Source organism: Myxine glutinosa, chromosome 9 (assembly GCF_964187855.1).
Source record: "Myxine glutinosa chromosome 9, kmMyxGlut1.1, whole genome shotgun sequence".
Lineage (NCBI taxonomy): Eukaryota > Metazoa > Chordata > Myxini > Myxiniformes > Myxinidae > Myxine > Myxine glutinosa.
In genome coordinates this window covers 103,433,144-103,460,765 of record NC_136269.1, presented here as the reverse complement: position 1 = coordinate 103,460,765, position 27,622 = coordinate 103,433,144, and the positions used below count along the sequence as shown (strand labels likewise).

Here is a 27,622-nt window from a genome sequence, read left to right as displayed (position 1 = left end):
TCCGATGACTTTAAATGATATTCCTAAATTTGAAAAGATGAATAATTTATCAGTTAATGTTTATGGTCTAACAGAAACAAACAACATTCAGGTTTTAAAGCTTTCTGACAATTGTAAACAAACTCATATTAATCTTCTATATTTTAATTCAGACGAAAATTCACATTATACATACATCAAAGATATTGCTAAATTAATAAAACCACAAGTCTGTAAGAGAACAAATAAAATATATATTTGTTTGCGTTGTCTTAACTTCTTCAATTCACAAGAAAGATTAGATAAACATTCAAATTATTGTGGCGAACATAAATCAACGGTAATCAATATGCCTAAAGAAGGCTCAAAGATCACATTCAAAGATGAAAATAAAAAGATCAAACATCCATTTGTTATATATGCTGATTTTGAAAGTATTTTAGAAAAAATTGATACTGCTTCTCCAGATCCAAAAGAATCATACACAAATAAATATCAAAAACATACTCCTTGTGGTTTTTGTTATTATATCAAATCATCCGTTGGTGATAAATATAACAAGTTAGAGATGTATAGAGGCTCAAATACCCCAGAGGAGTTTGTGAAACGACTAGAAAAAGACTGTGTTCGATTAACCAAGATAATGAGAGAAACCAATAAACCAATGTCCTTAACAAGTAAAGAAAAAAGGGAATTTATAAAAAACAATGTCTGTCATATTTGTGAGGAGAAAATTGGTAAAGGTCTAAAGGTTAGAGACCATTGTCATCTCACTGGTAAATATAGAGGTCTGGCTCATCAAAGTTGTAATATTAATTATCAACTCCCCTCTTTCATTCCTGTCTTTCTTCATAACAACGCTCATTATGATACACATCTATTTATCAAGGAACTCTCAAAGACTTCTGGAAGTATCTCAGCAATTCCAAACACGGATCAGAAATACATTTCATTCACAAAAACAATTCACACATCTCCTATTACTCATATCAGATTTCTTGATACATTTAAATTCATGGCAAGTCCATTGGTTAACTTGGTTCAAAATCTAAAAGAGTTTCCATGTCTTTCAGAGTATTTTTTAGATAAAGATTTTCTAACACAAAAGGGAATTTACCCCTATGACTATATGGACTCATTTGAGAGATTCAATGAAACACAACTTCCTTCAAAAGAAAATTTCTATAACAAATTAAACAACAGTAATATATCTGATAAAGATTATGTACACGCACAAAATGTTTGGGAAAAATATAACATCAGGAATCTTGGCGAGTATCACGATTTGTATCTCAAAACTGATGTGCTTTTATTGGCCGATGTATTTGAAGCCTTTAGATCTGTTTGTCGCACTGGATATGGATTGGATCCTGCTCACTACTACACAGCACCTGGATTGGCCTGGAGTGCGATGTTGAAAATGACAAAACAAGATTTGGATTTGATAACCGATGTTGATATGCTTTTGATGATTGAAAAGGCAAAAAGAGGTGGAATTTCACAAGTCTGCTCGAGTAGATACGCAAAAGCAAATAACAAATATCTTCCAAATTATGATCCAACGAAAGAGAGTTCTTACTTGATGTACTATGACGCAAACAACCTGTATGGCTGGGCAATGTCTCAGGCTCTTCCTTATGGAAAACTTAGATGGGTAAAGGAAAAAGACTACAAAAACGTTTTACAAGATGTATGTATCTCTACACAAAAAGAATTGGATGAAGAAAAAGTTGGTTATTATTTTGAAATTGATTTAAAATATCCAGAGGAACTCCATAACCTACACAAAGATCTCCCATTTGCTTGTGAGAAAGAAAGTCCAAAGAAAGAATGGTTGAGTGATTATCAACGATCGTTTGATATAGGTGAATCAACAGAAAAATTACTTACTACATTATATAACAAGAAAAATTATGTTCTACACCAAAGAAATTTGCGACAATATTTATCAAAAGGTCTAAGAGTAGAGAAGATCCATAGGGTTCTAAAGTTCAATCAAAGTCATTGGTTAAAGGGGTACATTGATTTTAATACACAAAGAAGAACAGAGTCAAAAACAGATTTTGAGAAAGACTTTTATAAATTGATGAATAATGCGGTCTTTGGTAAGACTATGGAGAATGTGAGGAAAAGACAAAATATCAGATTATCAACATCTTGGGAACAAGCATCAAAATTAATTAATAGACCGAGTTTTACTCGAGCTGAGGTCTTTACTGAGAACTTTTGTGCGATCCATTTGATTAAAGAGAGTATTGAAATGAACAAACCTATTTATATTGGGACAACAATTCTTGATTTATCAAAGTCATTAATGTATGATTACTTTTATAATAACTTGAGGAAGAAATATCAAAATGATGTTAATCTACTTTATATGGATACAGATAGTTTTATTTTGAAAATTAATACCAACGATGTTTATTCAGACATGAAAAGAGACATTAATATCTATGACACGAGTAATTACAGTCCAGAGAGTGAGTTGTTCTCTTCTAAAAATAAAAAGGTGATTGGAAAGTTCAAGGATGAATTAGGAGGAAATGTCATGAGTGAATTTGTGGGATTGAGGTCTAAGGCTTATGCTTATAAATACATTGTGAATAACGTTGAAAAAACTGATAAGAAATTAAAAGGTGTAAAGAAAAATGTCATTAAAGAAACAATAAACTTTAAGGATTATTATAACTGTTTAACAACAAAGAAAGAAGAGTTTAGAAAGATTAATGGAATAAGAAGTTATAAACATCAATTATATTCAGAAGAGGTGAATAAGAAAGCATTGGGGGCTTTTGATGATAAGAGGTTTATTTTAGAAAATGGAATTGATAGTCTCCCTTATGGTTATATAAGTATATAAGTGATAAGATATATATAAGTGATAAGATATATGTAAGTGATAAGATATATATAAGTGATAAGATATACATAAGTGATAAGATATATATAAGTGATAAGTTAAAAAGGGGGGGTTGGGGATTTTAACGGGCTACCGCCGCCTTTTTTACTATTATATAAATGATAGAACCAAGTATCAACCAGACTAAAGAGTGGAGGTGTAATCAACCTTGGTATATAAATGGAAAACATAATGAATGTGAAAAATATCAAATAGGTATAATTGAAAAGGCAACTGGTAAAAAAATTCACAAAACAAATAAGAGAATTAATTTAAATACCGGTGAATTGGGTAAAAAAGATGGAAATATTTTTGAGTGGACGGAAAACTTTGATGGTTGTCAGGAAAATATATACTTTAATTTAAAAATGGTATGTGGCACTGGAGGTGCTCAAACAAGAACATTGAGGGAGGTTTACCATTTTATCTTAGCTCAGTTAAAATATCTTAATAAAGAACCAAACTCAATCATCTTTTTTGTTAATATATTAGATGGTGAAGAGAGTGGCAAGAGAATTAAATTATTTCCCACGCATAAACAAATATTTGTAGGGTCGTTGTTTGAGTGGGTTATATTCACCAGATGATATTAAGAGTAAAAGGTTAAAAGGTCCATGAGGTCAGAAGGATCACAGGTGTTTAAGTGGTCTAATGAATAAGGATAACATGTCAAAAGGTTAGAAGGTTCGTAAAGAACAGGGTGAGAGAAATATAGGTGTTTAGGGGCAATGAGGGAGGGAAAGAATTAATATGGAAGTGAATGGGTCAAAGATTAATCTGCCAGATGATATGTAGAAGAAGGATGATAGGTCTATAAGAGAAAACAAATATTTGTAGTGTTTGAGTGGTCTAATGAACAACATTAAGGATAGGTACTACAGACAAAAGGTTCATAAAGATGAGGGTGGGAGAAATAGAGGTGTTTATGATTTTTGAAAAAGACAAGGGGGTAAATGACATTAGATAGGGATTTCCCATGTTAAACGGAGGTGTCCCAGAAGCAACATTATTACACTACTAACCTACGACCTAAAAAATACGACCTAAAAAAGATAGCTCCCCTACCCTTTCTGAAGGACACCATGGGATCTTTAACGTCCTTACTCTGGTGAAAGATATTATATTGTTATGAATTTTGGGTAGGGGGATATATAGATTTAGGTAGATCTGCGTAGGTATTATGCTCCTCACCTGTAAGAAGTTTGTTTCGGCGGTTTGTCGGATAAAGTGTATATCTGTCGTCATGCAAGGATGGCCCTGTGATAGGTAGAGTAGGGATGATGCGAATTCCCCGGTATGTCAAACCTGTGATCATCCCGGTGTCCCATATGGCAACACACCCATAGACATTAGCTAGGCCCATTAGTGCACACATTAATTAATTTCCCCTCCGCCACAATAACAAAGGAACTGACTGAAAACAGACCGAAGCGACCGCACACTACGGCGGCATGGCAGGCAAACATCGAACAGGCAGGCCGAGAGCCACGCCCAGGAGAATTCGTGATTGGCCAGGGGAGGGGCGAGTAACAAGCAGGTCACCGATTGGAGAGTAAGGAAGGTGGAAGGACGTGCCACACTGATTGGCCACCGACCGATGACACCAACACCAAAGGTGCGAGGCCAATCAGTGAGGAGGGCGTGAAAGAACCACAAGAAGCAACGCGCTGATTGGAGGAGAAGCGCCGGCGACGTGCGTAGGGCGCGAAAGATGTCAAAGAAGCGACGCGCTCATTGGAGGGGAAGCGCCAGTGACGTCTGATAAAAGTGAGCGGAGACGGACATTTTCTCTCTTCCTTCTTCTCTCTTCGCCCCTTCGCCTCTGCCTATCTTCGCCTCCGCCTTTCTCTTCCCTTCTCGCCTTCTCTTTACGTTGGACCTTTGCTCGTTGGCCGACGACGATCATCCTCCCTGGTTATTCATGCACGGAACCTCGCGAGCGATCATGCGGGGACGCGAGGCTTGCCGCGCAGCGGCGGACGTTGGCCCGGCAGCGTGCGAGCGAGAGGGAATATTGAGGCCTGGTGAACGAGGGCGCATCGAGGCCTTTCTTCCCGCCAATCGGAGCCGCAGTCGGACGACTGCGCTCAGAGCCTGACCATCCTGGACAATTCTTGACGGACACTGCATCCAGACGGAGATAAGCCACACTACACAGAACACAACAATTGCTTTTTATTAATTCTTCCTGTGTCCATTGTAGAAGTCTGGTGTGGGGACGTCCCAATATAGGGGTTTAATTTTTAACGTCGCATTCTTGTTATCGGCATCCGTGGCAATAAAGCCTTGTTCTTTTGTACATTCTAATTCCGTTTCGGCTGAGTTACCTTTTGCAGGTTTGAAGTCTGCTCGGGAACGTCAGGTAAATTCCCGCTTCTTCTTCTTCCCCTTATTCCTCCTGCGCGTGAATAGGAAATCCGCCATTGATCGTCGCATCATTAACGCTCGATTGCCATTCGTGAACCCCCCGGTCTTAACCAAGGGGGAGTCGCGCGACAATATGATATCTGGAGACAGGATAGCTGGCTTAATATCCCTTCATTTCCAGGAGTTTCATCTGACTCGAGCAGAGATCATAGGCTGAACGAGACAACTTGGAAGTGAACATGCTGCCTTAGCTTATTCTTTGTCTGTTATGGGGAGAAGGCGCAATTACATTTCCCTTTTTTATTCCACAGTTTCTATATGGCTTATGGAAGGGCAGTCACTCCTAAAATTATGCATTCACATGCTGCAGACAACACAGGACTTGACATTAGACCAACACCTTGGGGAAGTTACTTCCTGTGGAACACTGGGTAACAGCTGCGCCATCTATTGGCAGTGCTTTTCTCTCTGCAGTCAGTGGGGGTACTTTTATGGAGAAATCTTCCATCACAAGGGATGCTAATCCATGAGGTTTTTCCATGCCATGTGTCCTAAACTCCGCCCTCACCTCCTAAACTCCTCCATCACCGCTCCCCTTCAAATCTCCAAACTCTCCTCCCAAACCCGATCCCCTCACCCCTGCCCTTGTAAATTCCCCCCTCGCCCCTCCTCCTCAAAACTCCTCCCTCACCCATCCCCTTCAGAACTCCCCCTCGCCACCCCCCCCCTCCTTCAAATCTCCCCACCCTTAATTTTTCTCCAATTCTTCCCTCTCACCCTTCCCTTTCAAAGCTTCCTGTCCCCCGCTTCCTCTCCCTTCCAACTCATACGTCCACCTCCTCCAACCTGCTTCCTTGCTCTGCCCCCCTCAAACAAACCCTCACTGTGCCTCATCCCATCACCATCAAACCTTTTGTCCTCCTCATCCTTCCCTTTCTCCTAACTCTTCTGCAATTTCCGACACACTATCAGCAGCTCTCCCTACGTCCTCCTCTTCCTCATCTTACCCTACCCCTCCCCTCACCTGTTCTGTATCCAATGCTCCCCCTCCCTCTTCTTTAACGGTATGGATCTCAAACATCCAGAGCCTTCACTCAAATCTGATTGATCTCTCCATACAGGTTGCTTCTGACAAACCAGACTTAATCTGCTCAACAGAAACTTTCCTACTTCAAGATGTCTCTGATTCCTTAATATCTCTCCTTGGTTACTCCCTCCTCTGGTATGATAGACCTGAGTCTCGTCCTGGTGGTGGGGATGCTATCTTCATAAAAAACTCTCTTCCCCACTCCCCCTGCACTGCCCTCTCTCCACCACACCCCCAGGAGTACCTCTGGCTACAGCTTCCTATCCGCTCCCACCTTTTGTTCATATGTGTTTGGTCCCATCCACCAAACAGTGATGACTCCATTTACATATCGCTATCTGACAACATGGACCAACTTCTATCCACTCATCCCAACTATCTCTTCCTCATATGTGACGACTTCACCTGTCATCATTCCAGATGGCTGGATATGGGTAACTCTCACACCTGCAATTGCACCACAGCAAAGGACTTCTGCGACTCACTGGGACTGACACAATCTGTCAATTTCCCGACCCAGATCTCAGTCAACAGAGCATCTTCTCTTCTAGACTTGGTTATTACTAACTTCCCTGCAAATGTCTGCTGCTCTACGCCTGCTCCAATCGGCTCATCTGATCATGTGCTTGTTAAAGTGGACATCTTTCTGACCATTCTCAGAGAGCCTCCTCAGCGTCGACGAGTCTGGCATTTCACTCAGGCCAACTGGCACAGTCTTCAAGTAGCCATCAATCATCTGGACTGGTCTCCCATCTCCACTGCCTCTGACATCAACTCATCCTGGGAATTCTTCCAAAGTAAATTGCTCTGTCTCATGCACAGATTTATCCCATCTCGTCTTCAGTTATCATACCCTTCCTCCCGTCCATGGTACACGGAATCTTGTGGTGAGGCAGTTGCCCAGAAACAAGTTGCCTTCGCCTCCTGGAAAGCAAATCCAACGGAAGGAAATCTCATTTCCTTTCACAAAGCCCGAAAGAGGTGTGTGTCCACCCTCAGGAGAGCCAGGAAACAATATCTCTCCACTCTAAAGACCAAACTCTCAAACCTGTCTCTCTCTTCCAAATCCTGTTGGCGTATGGTCAAATCAGTTTCTGGTGTTTGTTACCCCTCCATCCCCTCCCTTACCTTAAACGGCTACACAGCTGACTCCGCACGTGAAAAAGCTGAATGCCTCAACTCTGTGTACCCACCTTACCCAGTCAAGCCCAGCTTCACCTGGTCTCTGTGTCCTTCTCTCCTGACAAGGTGGAGAAGTTTCTGTCAAACCTCGACTCTGATTCTGCAACTGGACCAGACGGCATTTGCCCACGGGTCCTAAAATCCTGCTCTGCCACTATATCTCACCCTCCCTCTGTTCTCTTCACCCTCTCTTTTGTTCAAGGTCATCTGCCATCTGCTTGGAGATCAGCCAACATTACCGCTTTACACAAAAATGTGCAAAAACCGATCCTTGCAACTACAGACCAATCAGCCTGCTCCGAATAATCAGCAAGGTCATAGAATCCATCATCACTTCTGATATAAAATCCTTCCTCTTCTCCAACGGCTTGATCTCGGATCGTCGATTTGGATTCAGACCAGGTTATTCTACTCTGGACATGCTGCTTCTGCTGTCTCATCAATAGATGGAGATCCTCGTGCCAGACAGGAGAGCAGAGCCGTCCCCCTTGACATATCTCGTGCCTTCGATCCGGTTAACATCCCGCCCTGCTCACCAAACTCTCCTCCTATGTATCCATGGAAACCTCCATACATGGCTTGTTGACTTCCTCTCTGGTCGCAGCCAACGTGTGGCCCTGAATGGAATTCTCTCATCTCCCCTTCCTGTCCAGGCTGGAGTTCCCCAAGGCAGTGTTCTGGGCCCTGTGCTTTTTCTGGTCTTCATCAATGATCTATCCGACTCTCTGGAAAATCCTCTCTATCTTTTTGCTGATGAGTCCACTCTCTGCCCTCCATATCTCAACCCTCAGATCCTCAGACAAAATCACAAACTGGTCAAACAAGTGGAACGTCTTTCGATCCAGATAAATCTCTCACTCTCACTTTGTCTGTCTATAAAAACCGTCTGGACAACCCTCCCATCTACTTTCTGAACAATTCTCTCCAAGAGGTTCTGTCACTCAAGCTTTTGGGTCTCACGATCTCCCATGATCTTTCATGGGAAAACCACATTTCCAAGCTGGCTTCCAAAGCCAGTCGCCAACTGAGAATCCTCCATCGTGCGAAGTCCTTCCTGGGCACACCTGAGCTCCTCACGACATACAAAGCTTTCATCCGCAGCTCACTGGAATACTGCTCCCCCCTCTGGGCTGGTGCTCCTGCCTCACATCTAGCTCGGCTTCACGCTGTAGAAACCAAAGCATTCAGAATCATTGGTATCTCCTACGATGAAGGTGATTCTGAGGACCTTTCTCTCTCTCACCACAGGCAGGTTGCTGGGCTTTCTGTCTTCTACCGACTCCTCTCCGACCTAGCTTCCCCTGCTCTGTCTGTGCTCTGTCCCCCCCAAATACTCCTACAGGTCGCACAAGATCTGCCAGCAACCCTCTTCTGGTGAAACTGCCAAAATCAAGACTCTCTGCTCACCTTCACTCTTTCATTCCTCTTTTCTCCTGCCTCTGGAACAATCTCCCACACTCTCTTCAATCCCACTCTTCCCTCCAGATCTTTAAAACAGCTGTTTGCCACCATCTCTTATCTTCCCCCATCCAAAACCTTGATCTTTTCTACCCTCTGTTAAAATACCCCAAATCCACCTCTTTCAGTCTCCAACTTCTTTCCTGAAATTCTTCGTTGTGTTCATTTGCTTTATACCGTGTATCCCTTCCCCCTTCCCCCAGCCCTCTCCCTTCCACCAATCTACCGACGTCCCAGTTCTCTACTGTTGTTTTGCTTGTATGCTTCCCTCTTTCTTCCCCTCTTGTCTCCTGCTCCCTTTATTTATTGTATGCTTTATGGGTCCGTGCATTTTTTCATTTCATGTGTAATGTGTTGGCTCTTGCACGAGCCTCGACTCTGTATACACAAATAAAAGAAAAAATAAAAATAAAAATGCTCTATTCTCTAAATGCTGAGCATTGAGCAAGGAAGTGGTACGTGCCATTGTTAAAGTTTCTGGTAGGACTAGGTAAGGATCACAATCAAATCTCTGACCTCCCAAACTCGGCTGGAGCAAACACTCAAATCACAATGCCACTGAGTTTGGTAAAAACAGATGGGTTACGGACATAATAGAGGCCGAATGGTGAGAACATGGGACTGGTATCACACTCGAGCTGTATGACTGCATGTGACACATGGCATTTGCCATGGACATTTTGGAATCCTTTCACAAAGTCGACAGATTCATACGAGGTGTGCTCTTCTCAGATGAGTCAACTTTCCACGTTTTGGGGAAGGCTAACAGACATAATGCCAGGCTTGGGGGCTCTGAGCCCATGAGGTCCGAGAACTTGAGCATAAAAGCCTACGTGTGGTGCAATGCATGAGCAACTGATTGGGCCATTCTCCTTCACTGAAGCTTCTGTCAACTCCACCAATTCCCTGGATATGTTGGAGAACTTTGTGCTCCCAGAATAAGTGGACCTGCAACCATGGGTTTTCCCTTCACTAGTGTCTAATAGTGCATGATTTCCTCAATGAACACTTCACTGATTGATGGATTGGGTGTCATGATCCGATTCTGTGGCACCTTGTTTGCCGGACATACCCCCTCTGGATTTTTTTTTCTATGGGGTTATGTGAATGGCATGATTTCCCAAAAGAGGGTTACCAATATTACGAATCTGAGGAGGAAGATTAAGGCTGCAATCAAAACAGCCAATGCAGAAATGCTGAACCGAACCTGAAAGAAGATTGAGTATCGCCTTGACGTGTTAGTTTGACAAGGAGTGCTCACATAGAAGTGTACTGATTATGATGTTGGACAAATCTTGACAATAAAACTTTGAGAAATCTTCTTTTACATGCAGCAAATCCCGTATCATTATATCCCATTTCATTATTTTTTTTATTACAGTTTGAATTTGAAACAATAATTTGTGGACACACTGTACTTCTTACGAAAAGACAGTGCACCCCCAAATCCTCCTAAGCAAGTGGTAATAAGATCTCAATCAGGAGGGTTTGTAGATCAACAAAGTTGCATATACGTATTTCCAAGGTAAAGCATTATTTAGATATGCCATTGTAAGAGGAGTAAGGCATAAAGGAATTATGTACCACCATACTTCATGTCTTCTGGCTCCTTCACTCATTAATCAGATGCCAAACTACATGTTTTAATTTTCATTGTATCTGTTTGGTGCACAGGGTACTGTCATCCGAGTGTTTTCGCTGCCTGATGGACAGCGCATCTTTGAGTTTCGCAGGGGTTTGGCAAGGTGAGGCTCAAAACTTCTTCCACATCAAAATTTTTATCAAAGGTTCTCCCGATTCAAACAAAACAAACTAGAACGGGCACTCGGTAGAGCGCATACCTTCGCCGCAGCTACTGTTCTGTACTTGGCATGGGAGTGTAGGGAACAGAACAACAAAAATACGATTTTGACCTTTTCGTGACCTTGACCTTGACCTTTGACCCGATTGCTCCCAAAATCTAATCAAATGTGTCCCGTATAATAACCAATCATCCCACCAAATTTCATGCAATTCGGTTGAATACTTTTTGAGTTATGCGAATAACATACACACACACACACACACACACACAGACATACAAATAAATACACAGCGATCAAAACATAACCTTCCGCTTTTGCGAAGGTAACAACCAGAACAAAAAAAAAAAATTCAAACAATACTTTAAAAGTTTATAATTGAAAAAAGCTGGATTACTAGTTGGTAAAGCCGACGTTTTGGCGAGTATCCACTCGTATTGGTCACGGAAGATGTTGAAGTGAAGAAGAAGAAGAAGAAGAAGGTTGAGCATCGCCCCGTGGCATCCGCCAGTGGTGGGGTGAATTGTTCTGTGGACCAATCCGGGCATCACGTTATGGTTTGCAGATGGCTTGGAAGAGATGTTATAGACTTGTCTCACTTACGAGACAGATATGCTGTGAATAATGATGCAGGTTGGTATAAAATCATGTACAACATCACATCACATCACAATAACAACATCACATCTGGTGAACAACAACAGGACGCAGCTCAAGAAAACATGACATGAGTGACTGTGCCATATGTGGCTGGGCTATCTGAGAAAGTGAGAAGATCCTTCTCCAAGTTTGGCATTGTTGCATCATATAAACCCCACAGAATTCTTCGCAGCCAGTTAGTTCATGTTAATGACAAGATCCGGAAGGATAGGAGACGTGACTTTGTGTGTGGCATCAGATGTGGAGACCCATCAAGCACTGAGACCTACACAGGAGAAACTCGGCAAACTCTTATGGCCGGATGAACCAACATCGTCGTCCAGCTCATGGAGAGGCTTTGAACTCTGCTGTATATACGTACTTGAACCTGCATGTTCACAGCTTTGATAACAGTCAAGTGGTCATCTTAGACAGAGAAAAAAGTGGTTTGCACATGGTGTAAAATAATATATTTGGGAAAGAGTTGAATCACCATCTCTCAACAAAAGGGCGGTTTGCGATTTTATCTGTCTCGTACAAACTTGGTGGACAAAGTCTATAACATCTCTTCCACTCTGTCTGCAACCATCACATGATGCCCAGATTGGTCCACAGACCAACTTACCCTACCACTGGCAGATGTCACGTGGCGATTTTCAAGCTTCATCTTCACTTCTACATCTACAGCCGTGACCAAGGCTAGACGATGTGAATCCTCGCCGAAAGTAAGTCCAGCGTTTTTCAATTGTAACGTTTTACTGTATTGATTTGACTGGATGAATGATAACAACCTGCATCGGTTTAATCAATAATCTGTTCACTATTTCAAAAATGGATTGATATAAGTAATGATTCGTTCATCAAAGTAATGATTCTTTCATTGCATCACAAGGTGTGCATCCCCTCAACCCAATAAATAAATATACAAATATAAACCAGTTCACATGTACTCATCCAGTAACTCATACCTTATCCTCCTTTAACATAAGCTTACTGCTCACCTCCTCTCCTTTGTTCACCTCTTCTCACCTCTGTGGAACCACCTCCCTGGATCGAGTTTAGTAAAGTTCTTCTCTGTACTCCTTTAAGATTGAAACCCACTGTCTTCTCACTCCGTTCCCCATTCTTACCCTCTACCTTTTCTACCTTTGCTGAAGCCTCCCTCCAGTCCACCTGCAAAGGTATTTTTCTCATATTTTCCCAGTTTCTAGGCTTTTAATGTCTCCTCACAAACCCTTTGTTTTCATACCCCTCAATCTTTTCCCTTGTTCTGTCCCTACATCCCAACTCATGGTGTTGTATGTCTGTTCATTCCTTCGCAGTTTGCCCACCATCCCAAGTTCCCTTATTTCCTTATGTTGCATTGCCATGATGCAGACACATGTCACTCTCTGTTGTTCTGCTTTTCAATGAGCATTTTGTCACAAAGGACCTGGAGATGCGGAGACAGTAATTATATCCCCACCAACTCCCGCCCTCATGGAAGGCATCCACCATAATGTACAGTGCATTCAGAAAGTATTCAGCAACGAAGGTTGGAAAGGGTGGAAATGCGAATGGTTCGACGGATGTGCGGAGTATCGTTGAGAGAGAGGAAGACAAATGATGAATTGCGAAAGATGATGGGAATAGAGCCTGTGATTGATGCTGTGAAGAGGAACAGGTTGAGATGGTTTGGTCATGTGCTGAGGAAGGATGAAAGTGACTGGTTGAGAAGAGTGATGGAAATGAATGTAGAAGGAAGCAGAGGACGAGGAAGACCGAGAAAGACTTGGCTAAAGATGGTGGAAGAAGAAATGCGGGCCATGGGGTTAACAAGGAGAGATGCAGAAAACAGGGCAAAATGGAGAAGATTGTCACGGGGACCGCAAGGCTAACCCCCGCTCTAGCAGGGAAAATGGCCTTTAAAATGCATGTTGTTGTTGTTGTATTCAGAAAGTATTCAGACCCCTTCACTTTTTTCACATTTTGTTATGTTGCAGCCTTATGCTGAAATAAGTCTGAGGTCCTGAGCATTCTGTTTCAGGTTTTCATTAAGGATATCTCTGTACTTTGCTCCGTTCATTGTTCTCTCAACCCTGACCAGTCCCCCAGTTCCTGCTGCTGAAAAACACCCCCACAGCATGATGCTGCCACCACCATGCTTCACCGTTGGGATGGTATTGCGCAGGTGATGAGCGATGCCTGGTTTCCTCCAGACATGACGCTTAGAATTGAGGCCAAACAGTTCAATCTTGGATTCATCAGACCACAGAATCTTGTTTCTCACAGTCTGAGAGTCCTTTAGGTGCTTTTTTGCAAACTCCAAACGGGCTTTCATGTGTCTTTCACTGAGGAGAGGCTTCCGTCTGGCCACTCTGCCATAAAGCCCAGATCGGTGGAGTGTTGCAGTGATGGTTGTCCTTCTGGAAGTTTCTCCCATCTCCACACAGGATCTCTGGAGCTCAGCCAGATTGACCATCGGGTTCTTCGTCACCTCTCTTACCAAGGCCCTTCTCCCCCGATTGCTCAGTTTGGCCGGGCGGCCAGCTCTAGGAAGAGTCCTGGTTGTTCCAAACTTCTTCCATTTAAGAATTATGGAGGCCACTGTGCTCTTGGGAACCTTCAATGTAGCAGAAATTTTTTCGTAGGCTTCCCCAGATCTGTGCCTCGACATAATCCTGTCTCTGAGCTCTGCAGGCAGTTCCTTCGACCTCATGGCTTGGTTTTGCTCTGATATGCATTGTCAGCTGTGAGACCTTATATAGACAGGTGTGTGCCTTTCCAAATCATGTCCAATCAATTGAATTTACCACAGGTGGACTCCAATCAAGGTGTAGAAACATCTCAAAGATGATCAAGAGAAATGGGAGGCACCTGAGCTAAATTTCAAGTGTCATAGCAAAGGGTCTGAATACTTCTGTAAATGTGATATTTAATTTTTTTATTTTTAAATAAATTTGCAAAACTTTCTAAAATCCTGTTTTCTCTTTGTCATTCTGGAGTGTTGAGTGTAAATTGATGAGGGGAAAAAATGAATTTAGACGATTTCAGCACAAGGCTGCAACATAACAAAATGTGAAAAAAGTGAAGGGGTCTGAATACTTTCTGAATGCACTGTATGTTGTTTGAAATCACCGAGATGAGTACGTTTCAAACTACGAATTTGTCTGCATGGTTTATCAGCAAGTTATGTTGCTATTGTTGTATTTTTTGAGAACAGCTAATCGCCCTGCAACACGGAAATTACCTGGAACTTACCAAAGCACGTTACTATTGACATCCTGTGACCACAAACATTATTGCTGTTGCAGTATCCATTATCGGTCATTGGTTATCCATTCCCTTGTTTTAGTTTTGTGTACCCATGATTAGATTGGCCTGCAGCTGTCGAATGTGAGAATACACATCGTGTATAAATGGCAATCCGATTGAATTGAACTTCCATCAGTTCCCAAACACTACAAACTTCAATGGGAAAGATGTTAAGGTGATCCAGTGATGTGATTACTGTGTTACCACCAAAAAGGTAAGAGCTCATTGTTCTTACACAAATTTCAAGTGTACGTAGGTTGCCTATAGAAGCATCATGGCCCAACCTTCACATGTATTGGCTCCTACTACGAGAAAAACCCTCACATATCTATTTAATTACATTACTATGCATGTCCGTATGTATTTATTTTTGCTTTTCTACAGTGATAGATCAAGCCGTATATTTGTAAAGGCGTATAGCCACTGAAGGTGGACGGAGGTTATGTTTTCACCCCTGTCTGTCTGTTTGTCTGTCTGTTTGTCTGTGAGCAAGATATTTCAAAAAGTTATGGACGGATTCGGACGAAACTTGGTGGACAGGTTGGGCGTGTGACAAGGAAGAATCGATTCAATTTTGATTCAGGTCCATATCCAGATCCGGCCTATCAGTGGGATACACAACGTAAACTGGTCAGCCTGGCGGAGGTAAGCGCTCTACCGAGTGTTTTTCCAGTTTCAACTATTATAGAAACCTCTATGTTGAAGAATGGCATCGTTCACATTTTTATTCTCTATTGGACAGCTGTTCCATCACGTAGATGTTGTTTGCGAAAGATGAACAACTTTTTCATACGTGATGAGATTGGGTACGGTACATAACATTGCTTGTCTCTCCTTTTAATAATAATTTAAAAAATTCAGTAAAAACTAGTGAAGTTGAAAAAAAGCAAACAACTTTGTTGTTTGAAAAGCAAAGTTGTGAAGTTGTGAAGTTGTGAAGTTGTGAAGCAAAGTTGTGAAGTGAAGTTGAAACAAAAAAAGCAAACAACTTGTTAACCCCCTTGCCCATCATCCTTCTCCTCTTGTAGCACCACACCCTGATTACAATATTTTTGTTCCTCGAACTTGTAATTTTTGCTGTAACAAATAAGACCTCCCTGGGAAGTTTTGTTCAGGTCTCATTTGACGTTGAGGCTGAGTTTGGTGAATCAATTTATTTGTGGTTAAAGAATAATTCAATTTGAGTTTTATATAATTCAAGAGTTGTCAAGGACTGAGGATAACATGACCCCCAGGTGTGCTTCGATCTCCACATTGGCATTTGACGGAGAGGGCATGTGGCTGGCTGCGGCCAGCAACACTGAGACGATCCACGTGTTTCGAGCGACACATGACAGGTAGCAACAAAGTCGTTGGCATCCTCCTGAGCTCTGGCTTACCATATTAAAGTGCCTCTAAGTGCGGAATTGATGTACCAGCCTGCTGTGTGCTGGTTCCTTTTCTCCTCCTAGTTCAGGTGATGGAGCAGAAAGCTGGGCGCAGTGGGGAGGCTGGGTGTTTGGCATGATGTCACAAGTTCGAGCATTTGCTATGGCCCGACCTCCGCACCCAGCACCTCCATACAGCTGTGCTCTTTGCAAGTAAGTCACAAACTCCCTTTTCTGTGAGTGCATTTTTCTTCATGAGAGCAACAAACAACAACAACAGGCATTTTAAGGCCATTTTCCCTGCTCGAGCAGGGGTTAGCCTTGCGGTCCCCATGACAATGTTCTCCATTTTGCCCTATTTTCTGCATCTCCCCTTGTTAACCCCCTTGCCCACATTTCTTCTTCGACCATCTTTAGCCAAGTCTTTCTCGGTCTTCCCCGTCCTCTACTTCCTTCTACATTCATTTCCATCACTCTTCTCAACCAGTCACTTTCATCCTTCCTCAAAACATGACCAAACCATCTCAAACTGTTTCTCTTCACAGCATCCATCACAGGCTCTATTCCCATCATCTTTCGCAATTTATCATTTATCTTCCTCTCTCTCAATGATACTCCACACATCCACCGAACCATTCACATTTCCACCCTTTCCAGCCTTTGTTGCTGCTCTACGCTCATTACCCATGTCTCGCTCCCATAAATCATAACACTTCTCACACATGTAGCATACACCTTTCCCTTCAGCTTCAACAACACGTCCCTCCTCGTCAGCACGCCACTCAGTTCCCGAAACTTCTTCCATGCACTTCTCACTCCAGCAACCGTTGCCGAGTCTGATCCACCTTCTCCATTCTGCATGTTTCCTAGGTAACAAAATGTTTTCACACCTTCCAGGTTCACGCCGTCTCCAAGATCCAACTCAACATTTCCTCCATCTGCAGCTCCCTCTGTGCACACCTTACACTTGAATGTAGCTGCCACACTGGTTAATGACACTCTCAGACCACTACATTTTTGATGAACCCACTCAGCGCACATTGTACCTTGAATGGAATTCACTCCGACACCCTTCCTGCACACGGCCACTTCCCAGTTCTTTCCACCTCACCACATGCTTTACCACTTGCCATCACCTTCGTTTTTCCGATATTCACCATCAGACCTTTTGTCTCCAAATATTCCTTCCACTTGTTCATCTTCTCCTTCAGTCCATCCATGCTTTCTGCAATCAACACCAGATCATCTGCATCCAACAACTCCCATGGTAAACCCTCCTTTACGTTCCGAGCGGGGATCTCCATCACAGCTACAAATAGTAGTGGACTTAGTACCGACCCCTGATGCACTCCCACCTTCACCTCAAACTCACCACTGTTCCCGTCCTCCGTCCTTACAGCTGTGCGCGCTCTTTTGTACATTGCCATCACTACTCTGATCAACCATTCCTCCACTCCTAACTTCCTCAATGCCCATGTCACTACTTCATGTGGAACCATATCGAATGCTTTCTCCAGATCAACAAACCCAAGAAACAACCTCTTCCTCTTCTCCATGTACTTCTCCTGCAACTGCCTCACAAACAATAAAAAGCGTGTCTGTCGTTCCTCTTCCTGGCATAAATCCAAACTGCATTTCGTCAATATTCACTTTCTTCCTTATCCTCCTCTCCAACACCCTTTCCAATACCTTCATTCCATGCTCCAATAACTTTATCGCTCGATACGAGCCACAGTCCAGAGGGTCACCTTTCCCCTTGTATAGAGGGACGAGGGTACTCAGTTAAGTACTCGAGGGTTCATGAGAGCGATAAGTGTTATAAAATTAATGGAAGAAAGTGTTTGTAATCGGACAATTGGCAGTTTTTCTATTGCAAACCCATCCTCAATTTGCCACCCTTTCAAACTCAAATTTGAAACTCAAACTCAAACTCAAACACAAATTTCAAACTTTCAAAATTGCAAACTCAATTTGTGTTAACTTTGCCTTCCTGCTTTAACCACAGATTGGGAGGAGTGCTCCGTGTGCTGGTTTGCTCGGCGGATGGTCACCTGTTGGTGTTTGCTTTGGATACTACAGCTGGTGGGACATGCAGCCTCGTGTGCTGTTACAGGTATTCTCCAAGCACAATCACTGTTTTGGTAACGAGCTTGTCCCCTGCACAGCAGGAGACGGGGTTTTCTAAGCACTTGTGTGTGTGTGTGTGTTTGTGTGTGTGTATCTGTGCGTGTCTGTGCGTGTCTGTGTGTGTCTGTGTGTGTCTGTGTGTGTCTGTCCGAGCCGTCACTTTTTTTTTACCATTTGAGCTATTGTCATCAAATTTTTTACCAAAGTGTTATTATGATACGGAGAAGGCGAATTCATAATTTTGTCAAAAGGTCAAAGGTCAGCATCACCAAAATCATCAATTTCTATACAATTGACCTGAAATTTCAATTTAGCATTTGAGTTTTGTCATCAAATTTTCAACAAAGCTTTATTATGATAATATGGAGAAGGTAAATTAATATTTTGGTCAAAAGGTTAAAGGTCAGCATCACCTAAAATCGTCAATTTTCATCCACTTGACCTGAAATTTCAATTTACCATTTGAGTTTTGTCAACAAATTTTCAACAAAGCTTTATTATGATAAAATGGAGAAGGCAAATTATTAATTTGGTCAAAAGGTCAAAGGTCAGCGTCACTTAAAATCGTCAATTTTCATCCACTTGACCTGAAATTTCAATTTACCATTTGAGTTTTGTCAACAAATTTTCAACAAAGCATTATTATGAGAATATGGAGAAGGCAAATTATTAATTTGGTCAAAAGGTCAAAGGTCAGCGTCACTTAAAATCATAAATTTTCATCCGATTGACCTGAAATTTTAAGAATTTGCATATTGGGTCACTGTATTGGTTCATCAATCAAAGGGTAGATGCCTATTGTTTTTTTTTAGATCAACATGTCAAAGGTCAAGGTTGCATAAAATTGCCAATTTTTCCCCAATTGACATGAAATTTTAAGAATTTGCATATTGGGTCACTAAATTGGTTCACCAATCAAAAGCTAGAAGCTGATTATTTTTTTTAGATCTGAAGCACAAAGGTGAAGGCTGTATAAAATCATAAATTTTCATTTTGAATTTTTTTTGAACTGTTTTCGTTATTTTTACATTACAGAAGAAGAAGAAGACGTCTGAATGCAAAAGGATGTAGGCGGGCTTTGCATTTTCAGATGCTTTCTAGTTTTCTTTTGTGTCCACCACCTGAACAATTCGTTGATGAGCTGCTTGCTTTCTAGACGTGTTAGACTTCAGCCAGGTTATTTATTTTATTATACATTGACATAAGGCTCATAATGGAGCATGGATGTAAATCACAGACTGGAGAAGGGCATTGATTAGACATTGGTGTATTATGATGGCAAATTTACAAGAACTTGCGTAGACCAGGGACAAATATGTGAAGCATAATATGGGATTTGAACCTGGGTTCTGATCAATCACCAGCCATCAGTTCAGGTGGGAACACTAAGCAGGTTGATTTGGTCGACGTGTACTTTTTCCTCAAATAGTCATACTTTGAATGTAAACAAAGATTTTATGACTAGCCATTGCCACCATAACAATAGCAGCGACCTGTGCTGCTTGAGCGTGGCTTCATTTTCATTGCCAACCTTCAAAAAAAATTAATTATTTATCTCAGTTTTACTTTTGTATGTGCACATGTGGAATTGTTTTCCAGTTTTTTAATTGCCCACTGGCATGCTTTAATGTAGTTGTTGCCTTGTCTCCACTAGCACATTGGCATTGTGCCTGCACCATATTTGCACATGTTCCATTTACCGCTACGTGCTGAGCCAGAGTGAGACCGAGCCATAATACATCTGCATAGCACAGCGTGCTTGCTCAGCTGCTTTGAACAATACTAAAATGACATCATCCTAGGGTTGGCCTGTTTTGCATTCCCATCTGAACTCTTTCCATAATGCTTGAATCCCAGGTTCAAATTCCATACACGATGTAATTGTTCATTGTCTACTAATGCCCTTGCAATTAATGGACAGAACAATACACTGTCTTTGTCCCTATTTGTCCTGCGTCTCCTTGTGTGCATCTTCGTGTTTCTTTGGTCCTGTATTTGCATGTCTGCTCCCTTTGGTTGGATCAAACTATCTATTGCTTAAGCTAGCCAGTCTGATTGCAGGTTGGCTGGTTTAAAGAGGGGCAGAGGGTGAAGTATTGGGAGAGACTCTTTAAGAGATGCGTCACCAAGTTTTTTTTTTTTTTTTTTTTTTGTATACAAGACCGAGGCTCGTGAAAGAGCGAACATTAATCACACAGAAAGACAAACCGACACATAAAACAAATAACATCGGGAGCGGTAGACAAGATGGGGAGAGAGGGGGAAGGACACAAACACAACATTTGAGAGCAGGGACCGAGAGACATGGAGACATCGAGAGATCTGTGGGAGGGAGAGGGCTTTGGGGGGGGGGCATGGGAAGGGGGGGGGCATGTGAAGGGGGGGGGGGTGGGAGAGGTATAAAACATATGGACACTGCCAGGACTTCCAGGAAAGAAGTTGGAATTTCAAACAAGGTGGATCTGGGGTGAATTCGTGGGGGTAGAAAAGATCAAGGTTTTGGATGGGGGAAGATAAGAGATGGTGGTGAACAGCTGTTTTAAAGACCTGGAGGGAGCAGTGGGATTGAAGGGAGTGTGGGAGTTTGTTCCAGAGGCGGGAGAAAAGAGGAATGAAAGAGTGAAGGTGATCAGAGAGCCGAGATTTCGGCAGTTTAACCATCAGAGGGTTGCTGGCAGATCTTGTGCGACCTGTAGGAATATTTGGGGGACAGAGCACAGAGAGAGCTGGGGGAGCAAGGCCGGAGAGGAGTCGGTAGAAGACAGAAAGACCACCTACCTGCCTGCGGTGAGTGAGTGAAAGGCCCTCAGAGATAGCGTCATCGCGGGAGATTCCAGTTATAAGAGCAGTTGAAAGAATGGGGAGAGAGTGAGTGTCAAGTGGTCAGAGAGTCACAACAACAAAATCGAGGCAGGGGACTCGCATCTGTACCTTTCAGTATTGTCTCCTCTAACAGCCACAAAGCACACAAATGCACGCTTATTCCTGTATGGTGATCGAAGAGGGAGATGGTGGTTTTGGTTTGGTTACATTTTCATCTCTCTTTACGACTTTGTTATTCGACTGCGCCGGTTTACATGCTGCTGATGCTCTTGGGGGCTGTTCCACCAGTATCCACGTTCTGCAAAACGTTGTCCTCCTTTGGTGTCCTCAAGGCTTTTTTGCCTGTATCTATGAGATCATGCCGCCACTTTGGCCATTTGTGTGCCTTGAACACCCTTGTGACTCTCCAGACTGGATCTGCCACTACACTTTGCGCACTGTTGACACATTCCAGATTTCCATGCCAGTGTTTACATGAGGTTGCCTCCAATGTGATTATGCGAGCAGCTTTGGCTGATAAAGGTAATCCCTTCCTCAATGCGCTCAGGTCTGATCTTTCTTTAGCATCTTCCAATCAGGCCTGATCTCTTTTTGACATCCTCATTCTTTTTTTTTTTAGGTGGTAAGCTGCTTGCTGCCACCCAGGGTGATCCCACTGCTTGTCCCTTGCGAGCCTTTAGTGGAGCATTGGTTCTGTTGCAAGCTCTTGGGGCAGGCTTCCAGATGAGGGGTTGTGGGGTTTTGGGGATCTTTCTGCCTTACAGGTTGTGCTGCTGATTCCGTAGCGTCTATTAGGGAATCGGTGTTCTCACAGGCTTGTCACCAGAAAGCGAGAGGCCCAAACCTGGGCGTAGCGCCATGGGAGGCTGCCTTATCATCTGGTGCATAATCCCAGATCCCCTTCTCTGCCATTTCCTGATTGAAGCTGCTCCAAGCACGGGATTCCTGGAGGCCATTGTGAGGCCACCAGTTTACACTGCCAGAGCCATATGAAATACGCCTTGTTCGTCTGCAAAGTCCCCTGAAGCCACCACCCCCTCTTTATTTTACTGCGGGCCAATCATCTGTGGCATCCCCATCCTGATTATATTTTCCCATCCTCATACTTTGCTTTTCCACCCAGGAAGTCCCTCTATGGTTTTTGGGCTTGACCCTTCCCCTGCAGTTTTATATTAATAACACAATCCTCCAATTAGACCTTGATTTCCATTAAAAAAAATTTTTTTAACCTTCCACCCCCATATTTCATTTTAACACTTCCCCTTATCCTTTTACTTCCCCTACTAGCCCATGAGATTATAATTGGTGATTATCATTGGTTTCTTATTTATTGTGTATCATTTATTTACTGTTTTGGTGTTGGGCTAGCGGCTAGCGGACAATCCCTGGTGCTGGGCTAGCGGCTAGGGTGCCGGCTTAGGATCCAAGGATCCTGGGTTCGAATCCCGGTCGATCGTTGAATTAACGCCAGGGGGGTTGACTCAGCCTGTCATCCTTCCGAGGTCGGCTAATTGAGTACCAGTTCACTGGTAATTCCCTGTTTGTCGTTAAAGGCGGCAAAAAGGGTTGGCGTCAGGAAGGGCATCCGGCCGTAAAACATTGCTTCAAAAAGGGGACCGAAAAACAACAACAACCACGGTTCCCGAAAAAGGCCAACCCCCGCTTTGCGGGGAAAAATGGCCTCTAAAGGTGTTTTTTTTATTTATTTTTTTTATTTACTGTTTTGTATGCCTATTATTCATTATTTGTTTTTAATTTAGGGGGTGTTACTTGATCTTTTGTTCCATGGTGCAAATGAGAATATATCTAACGTAAACAATTTAGTAGATTCAGAGGATGAGTATCCGCTCAACCTGATGGGCTGTTTGAGTTTACAATTATAGGAGCGTCACCTTTGGGGTGTTGCAAATGCTGCCTGGAGGTGCGTGATCATAATCTTCAATGTGTTGTCGTTGTTTTTGAGAATATATGCAAGGAGTAAATGCTTGAGCAATTCACTCAAAAGTTTATACACCACTGAATGTAAAAGTACAGTATTGTTGGAGTTGCTTGCAAAACCAGGAGGCATCGTTGACTTGACATTTGGCCCATTTAGTTACCAATTGGTTTTGAGCCGTAAGGTCATCTACGGATTATACCTGCTTAAGACAATGACCATACCTTTGAGGGAAAAACATTATGACATCAAATTACACAGCGATTGTGCCACTCATTGGGCTCGCAAGTACAAACATGTGTTTGTACAATGGTTGATCAAATTTCAGATTTGTGGAACTGTTAATGCAGCCAGGGTCATCATGTGGGTTGTGTGTAATGTAAGAATATTTCCTTTTTAATTTTATTCTCCTTTTGTTTGACTCCAAACTTGGTGGCCTATTCTTGTCATCCTTTTCTCTCTCTCTCTCTGTCTCTCTCTCTCTCTGTCTCTCTCTCTGTCTCTCTCTGTCTGTCTGTGGTTGGATAAGGTATCTCACCTGTTTTTTATTTGTAAAAAGCCCACGAGGTGGGGTGAGTGGTGCAATGTTAGATCTCATTCTAAAGTAATGATCCCAATGTGGCAGAGGAGGTGAAGGTAGGAGAGCATTTGGGGACAGGTGGCCATAACAGTTGGAGTTAGGGATAATAGAGTAAGGCTGTTAGATTTCACGAAGGCAAACTTTGAGCACATGAGAACACAGCTAGATGCCCACAGGTTTGGAGAAGCTAACGAGATGACATTCTGCATCAGAGAAATAGACAAGCCTTCAGGAAGCAAATGTTTAGGGTACAGAGTAAGCATATTCCAGTGAGGTGTAAATTAGCTTGAGGCAGAAGGAGACCAGGGTGGTTTTGCAGGGAGATAAGGAGTGCTATCAATGACAACTAGAAGGCATTCATTAGGTATAAAATAACAGTACCGGACACAGACTCCTATAAATATCAGAGGAAACAGAGATTAGTTGAGAAACAAACTCAGCAAGCCGAAAGAGAATATGAAAAGGATATGGCCAAAAATATGAAACTTATTAGCTTACGGCATTCTTCAAGCACATAAGCGGCAAAGAACAGGTTACGCGAAGTGTGGGCACATTGAGAATAGCACAGGGTTCGTGATGAAAGACAGGCATGCTCATTAAACAGTTACTTTGCTTTACCATTTACACAAGACAAGTCAGGGCATTTACCAATAGCTGAGAGTATATCTTTCTCTGAGGTGAGGAAGGGCTTTTAGAGGACTTCCAAATAGGAATGGAGGATGTGAAGAAGTTTCTAGGAAAGCTAAGAGAAGATAAAGCTCTGGGGCCAGATAATATATACATCTTATAGTATTGATCAGCAGTGTTAATTGGCTATTTGCTGCAAGAAAAACACCACATACAGTGGTAAGAACAAGTTTGTGAACCCTTTAGAATTTTCTGTATTTCTGCATAAATTTGACCAAATTTAAAGTGATCAGATCTCAGTCTAAGCTCTAAGTCCTGATAATAGATAAAGGGAACCTGATTAAACAATATAGCACACACAATAAATCTTCTCTTTCATTTATTTAGTGAGCAAAATGATCCAACATTCAATATCTTTGTCGGAAAAAGTATGTGAACCTTTACATTCAGTACCGGTAACTGGTGCTACCCCCTTGATCAATATAACTTCAACCAAACGTTTCCTGTAACTCCTGATCAGCACATCGGCTTGGAAGATCTGATTACATTTTAGGTCAAATTTATGCAGAAATACAGAAAATTCTAAAGGGTTCACAAACGTTTTCTCACCATTGTATGGACAGAAACATTGTGGAACATTCGAGAATGTAGAGACAGGGTTGGGGGGGGGGGGGGGTCGGGGGAGTGGTACGAATGGGTGATTAAAAACAGATATTTGTGCAGGAAAAACAAGAGCTTGCTAAACACTACTCGACACTATCCCTTTAATTACAATAATTACATCACACTTATGCCAACATGCACTATGAAATAACTATTCTGAGCTATGCCCCATTTCCCGCGTAAATCAGATCCATAACCGTAACAATACTTTCATAGATTGGGGAAAGGATTGGCAGATGTAGTTTGACATAAAGGAATCTAAGGGGCTAGGGGTAGGTAAGAAGAATCTTATTATTTTGAATGCAGCACAAGGCTTTGGGGCGGCATCATTGGCTGAGTGTGCGGCTATGCCGCTGGGTAAGAATAATGAAAATAGGGATTACATGATGCAAGGGCATATCCCACAGATGTGCTTGGGGATGGTAATCAATGTGGTGGTAAGCAGATATTACAATGCCAGGCAGTAGAGTTAATGAAGTAAAGTGAATGAAGTTTTACGTTGTATTCTTAGAGGGATAAATTACAAACTTGAAAGAGGTATTGTTAACACTGTACAGGAGTTTAGTGAGGCTTCATCTGGAATACTGTGTTCAGTTTTGATCACCACATCTGAGGAAGCTAGGACATAGCTGCCATATAGAGAGGGTTAAGCTTATCTATATTGACTACGGGGTGGGGCGGGCTATCTATACTCAGCTATGAGGAGCGCCTGAAGGAGAGTGGACTTGAGACATTAGAAGGGAGGCGATTGCGAGGAGATCTGATAGAGATGTTTAAGATGAGGAAGGGTATCATCAAAACAAGTGCGGAACCATTTTCAGCAGAATAGACAATGATAAGAAGGGGGGCATTGCTTGAGAATGAATAGATGAGAGTTAGGATAACATAGAGGCAGGGAACTTTCACTTTCAGAGTAGTTAAAGCAGAGAATGGTCTCCTTGGAAAGGCAGTGGCAGTAGAAGCAGTTAATATTGTTATGAATTTTGGGATAGTGGTATATAGATTCAGGTAGATCTGCATAGGTAGGTGCTTTGACTGTCATGATAGGGAATCTCGATGTAATAAGTTCTGTCTAGCCCGTATGTCGGATTAAGTGCATCTTCATCCCCATTATGAGGAATGGGGCATGTTAAGTAGTTGTAGGGATTATGTTAATTCTCTTGTACGTCGTTCCCTCTGTGATCATTCCTTTGTTCCGTATGGCAACGCACCATAGACATGTTAGGCCCAATAGTTACACCACACAAACACTACTTAAATCCCCCTTCTGCCACAATAACTATAAAACCCACCGGAAGCCAGTTCGGGGCACTGCCGATGCAGCCACAGCCAGCCACGTCACCAACTGGCATAGCAACCACATCGAGCAAGCCAGGCAATAGACACGCCCAGAAGGACTCGTGATTGGTCGTGGGAAGGGTAAGAAGCTGGCCACTGATTGGCAAAGTAGGGAAGAGCTCGTGATTGGTCAAGAGAGGGGCAAGAAGCTTCCCTGGGATTGCTGGAAGGAAGGTAGAAGAAAGCGGGAGACTGATTGGCCACCGACGAATGGGATGAGAGAGACGTGACGTGGCCATTGGTGGAGAAGAGAGCCTGTGATGTTGGCCGGCAGGGATTGGCAGAGAGAGAGGGATGCCGTCAAGAGGACTTGAAAAAAAGTGAAGGAGACTGACATTTTCTCTCTCTCGTGCCTGCTCGTTGGAGAGACCATGGTGCTTGGACCTCGTTCGTTCTGCACCTCACGCCTTCCTTCACCCTCGACCCTATCTCTTTTCTGACCCGAACGTGGGGTGCATCGCAGTTCGGTGCCTAATCCGGGAGGATTTGCACAGCTGAGGAGGCGCGTTGCACACCGCTCGCTCGCTTGGCGCGAGGGGCCTTGTCGAGGCCTAGTGAACGGTGATGCGAGGTCTGCCGCAGCGGCGTACGTTGGCCTAGCAGCGTGCCAACAAGGGCGTGTCGAGGCCTACTCCTCGCCAACCAGAGCCGTGTTCGAACGATGTGCTCGAGCCTGGCAATCCCTGACCGCAGATTGAGATAAGCTCACACCACACGACGCGGTTCCTTTCGTAAATTCTCCCTTGTGCTTGTTTTAGAAGTCTGGTGTGTGGGATCCCAATTTAGGATCATATTTATTTACCGGCGCGTTTCATTGTTCTCGGGGTCCGACAATAAAGCCGTGTTTATTTTTGTACATAAATTCCATTTTTGGTTTGATTTATTAATTTGCAGGGTTGAAAACTGCACTTGGATTGCGTCAGGTAAAGCTCTCGCTCCTTCTTCTTCTTCTCTTCTCCTCCCGTGCTTGTCGAGTGAAATCCGCATTCGATCGTCGCCTCAAAGTAAACTCGATTAGTCATCCGTGGGTGCTCCGTGTTAATAGAGCCATCCACAGGACAATATGTTTAAACTGGAATTAGATAGATACCTTGAAGCATTGCAGATAGAGGGGTACATAGATGTTGGCAGATAAACTCCTGATGGGTCTAGTTGCCTCCTCCTGCGTCAAAGTTCCTTGTTAGCCCATCCATCGTGCAGCAGGAGATGAGGTTTTGCAATTGTGCTGGTGTGTGTCAATGTGTTTTTCCAGGGCATAACGTGTGTACCATTTGAGCTTTTATCATCAAATTTTCAACAAACCTTTATTATGAGAAGATGGAGAACACTAATTAATAAATTTTACATTATTTTATATATTTTTTAGCTGTTGTTTTCATCAATTTAGTTTGAGTAAAAAAGGGGACGTGGATGCGGTTTTGCATTTTGAGATTCTTTCTCGTATTTCCTTGTGT

The 27,622-nt window shown here is 42.8% G+C and overlaps 1 protein-coding gene across 1 annotated transcript in view; it reads left to right on the top strand.

Moving 5' to 3' along the window:
• The window catches only part of LOC137435144 (WD repeat domain phosphoinositide-interacting protein 2), a gene marked incomplete at its 5' end in the record, with an annotated part of 122,628 nt that overhangs the window by 85,826 nt on the left and 9,180 nt on the right, over positions 1 to 27,622 (top strand). Inside the window, 4 exon segments of the mRNA XM_078784620.1 lie at positions 10,647 to 10,717; positions 15,943 to 16,044; positions 16,159 to 16,287; positions 18,080 to 18,187. Of these exon segments, the coding sequence (XP_078640746.1) occupies positions 10,647 to 10,717; positions 15,943 to 16,044; positions 16,159 to 16,287; positions 18,080 to 18,187 (410 nt within the window).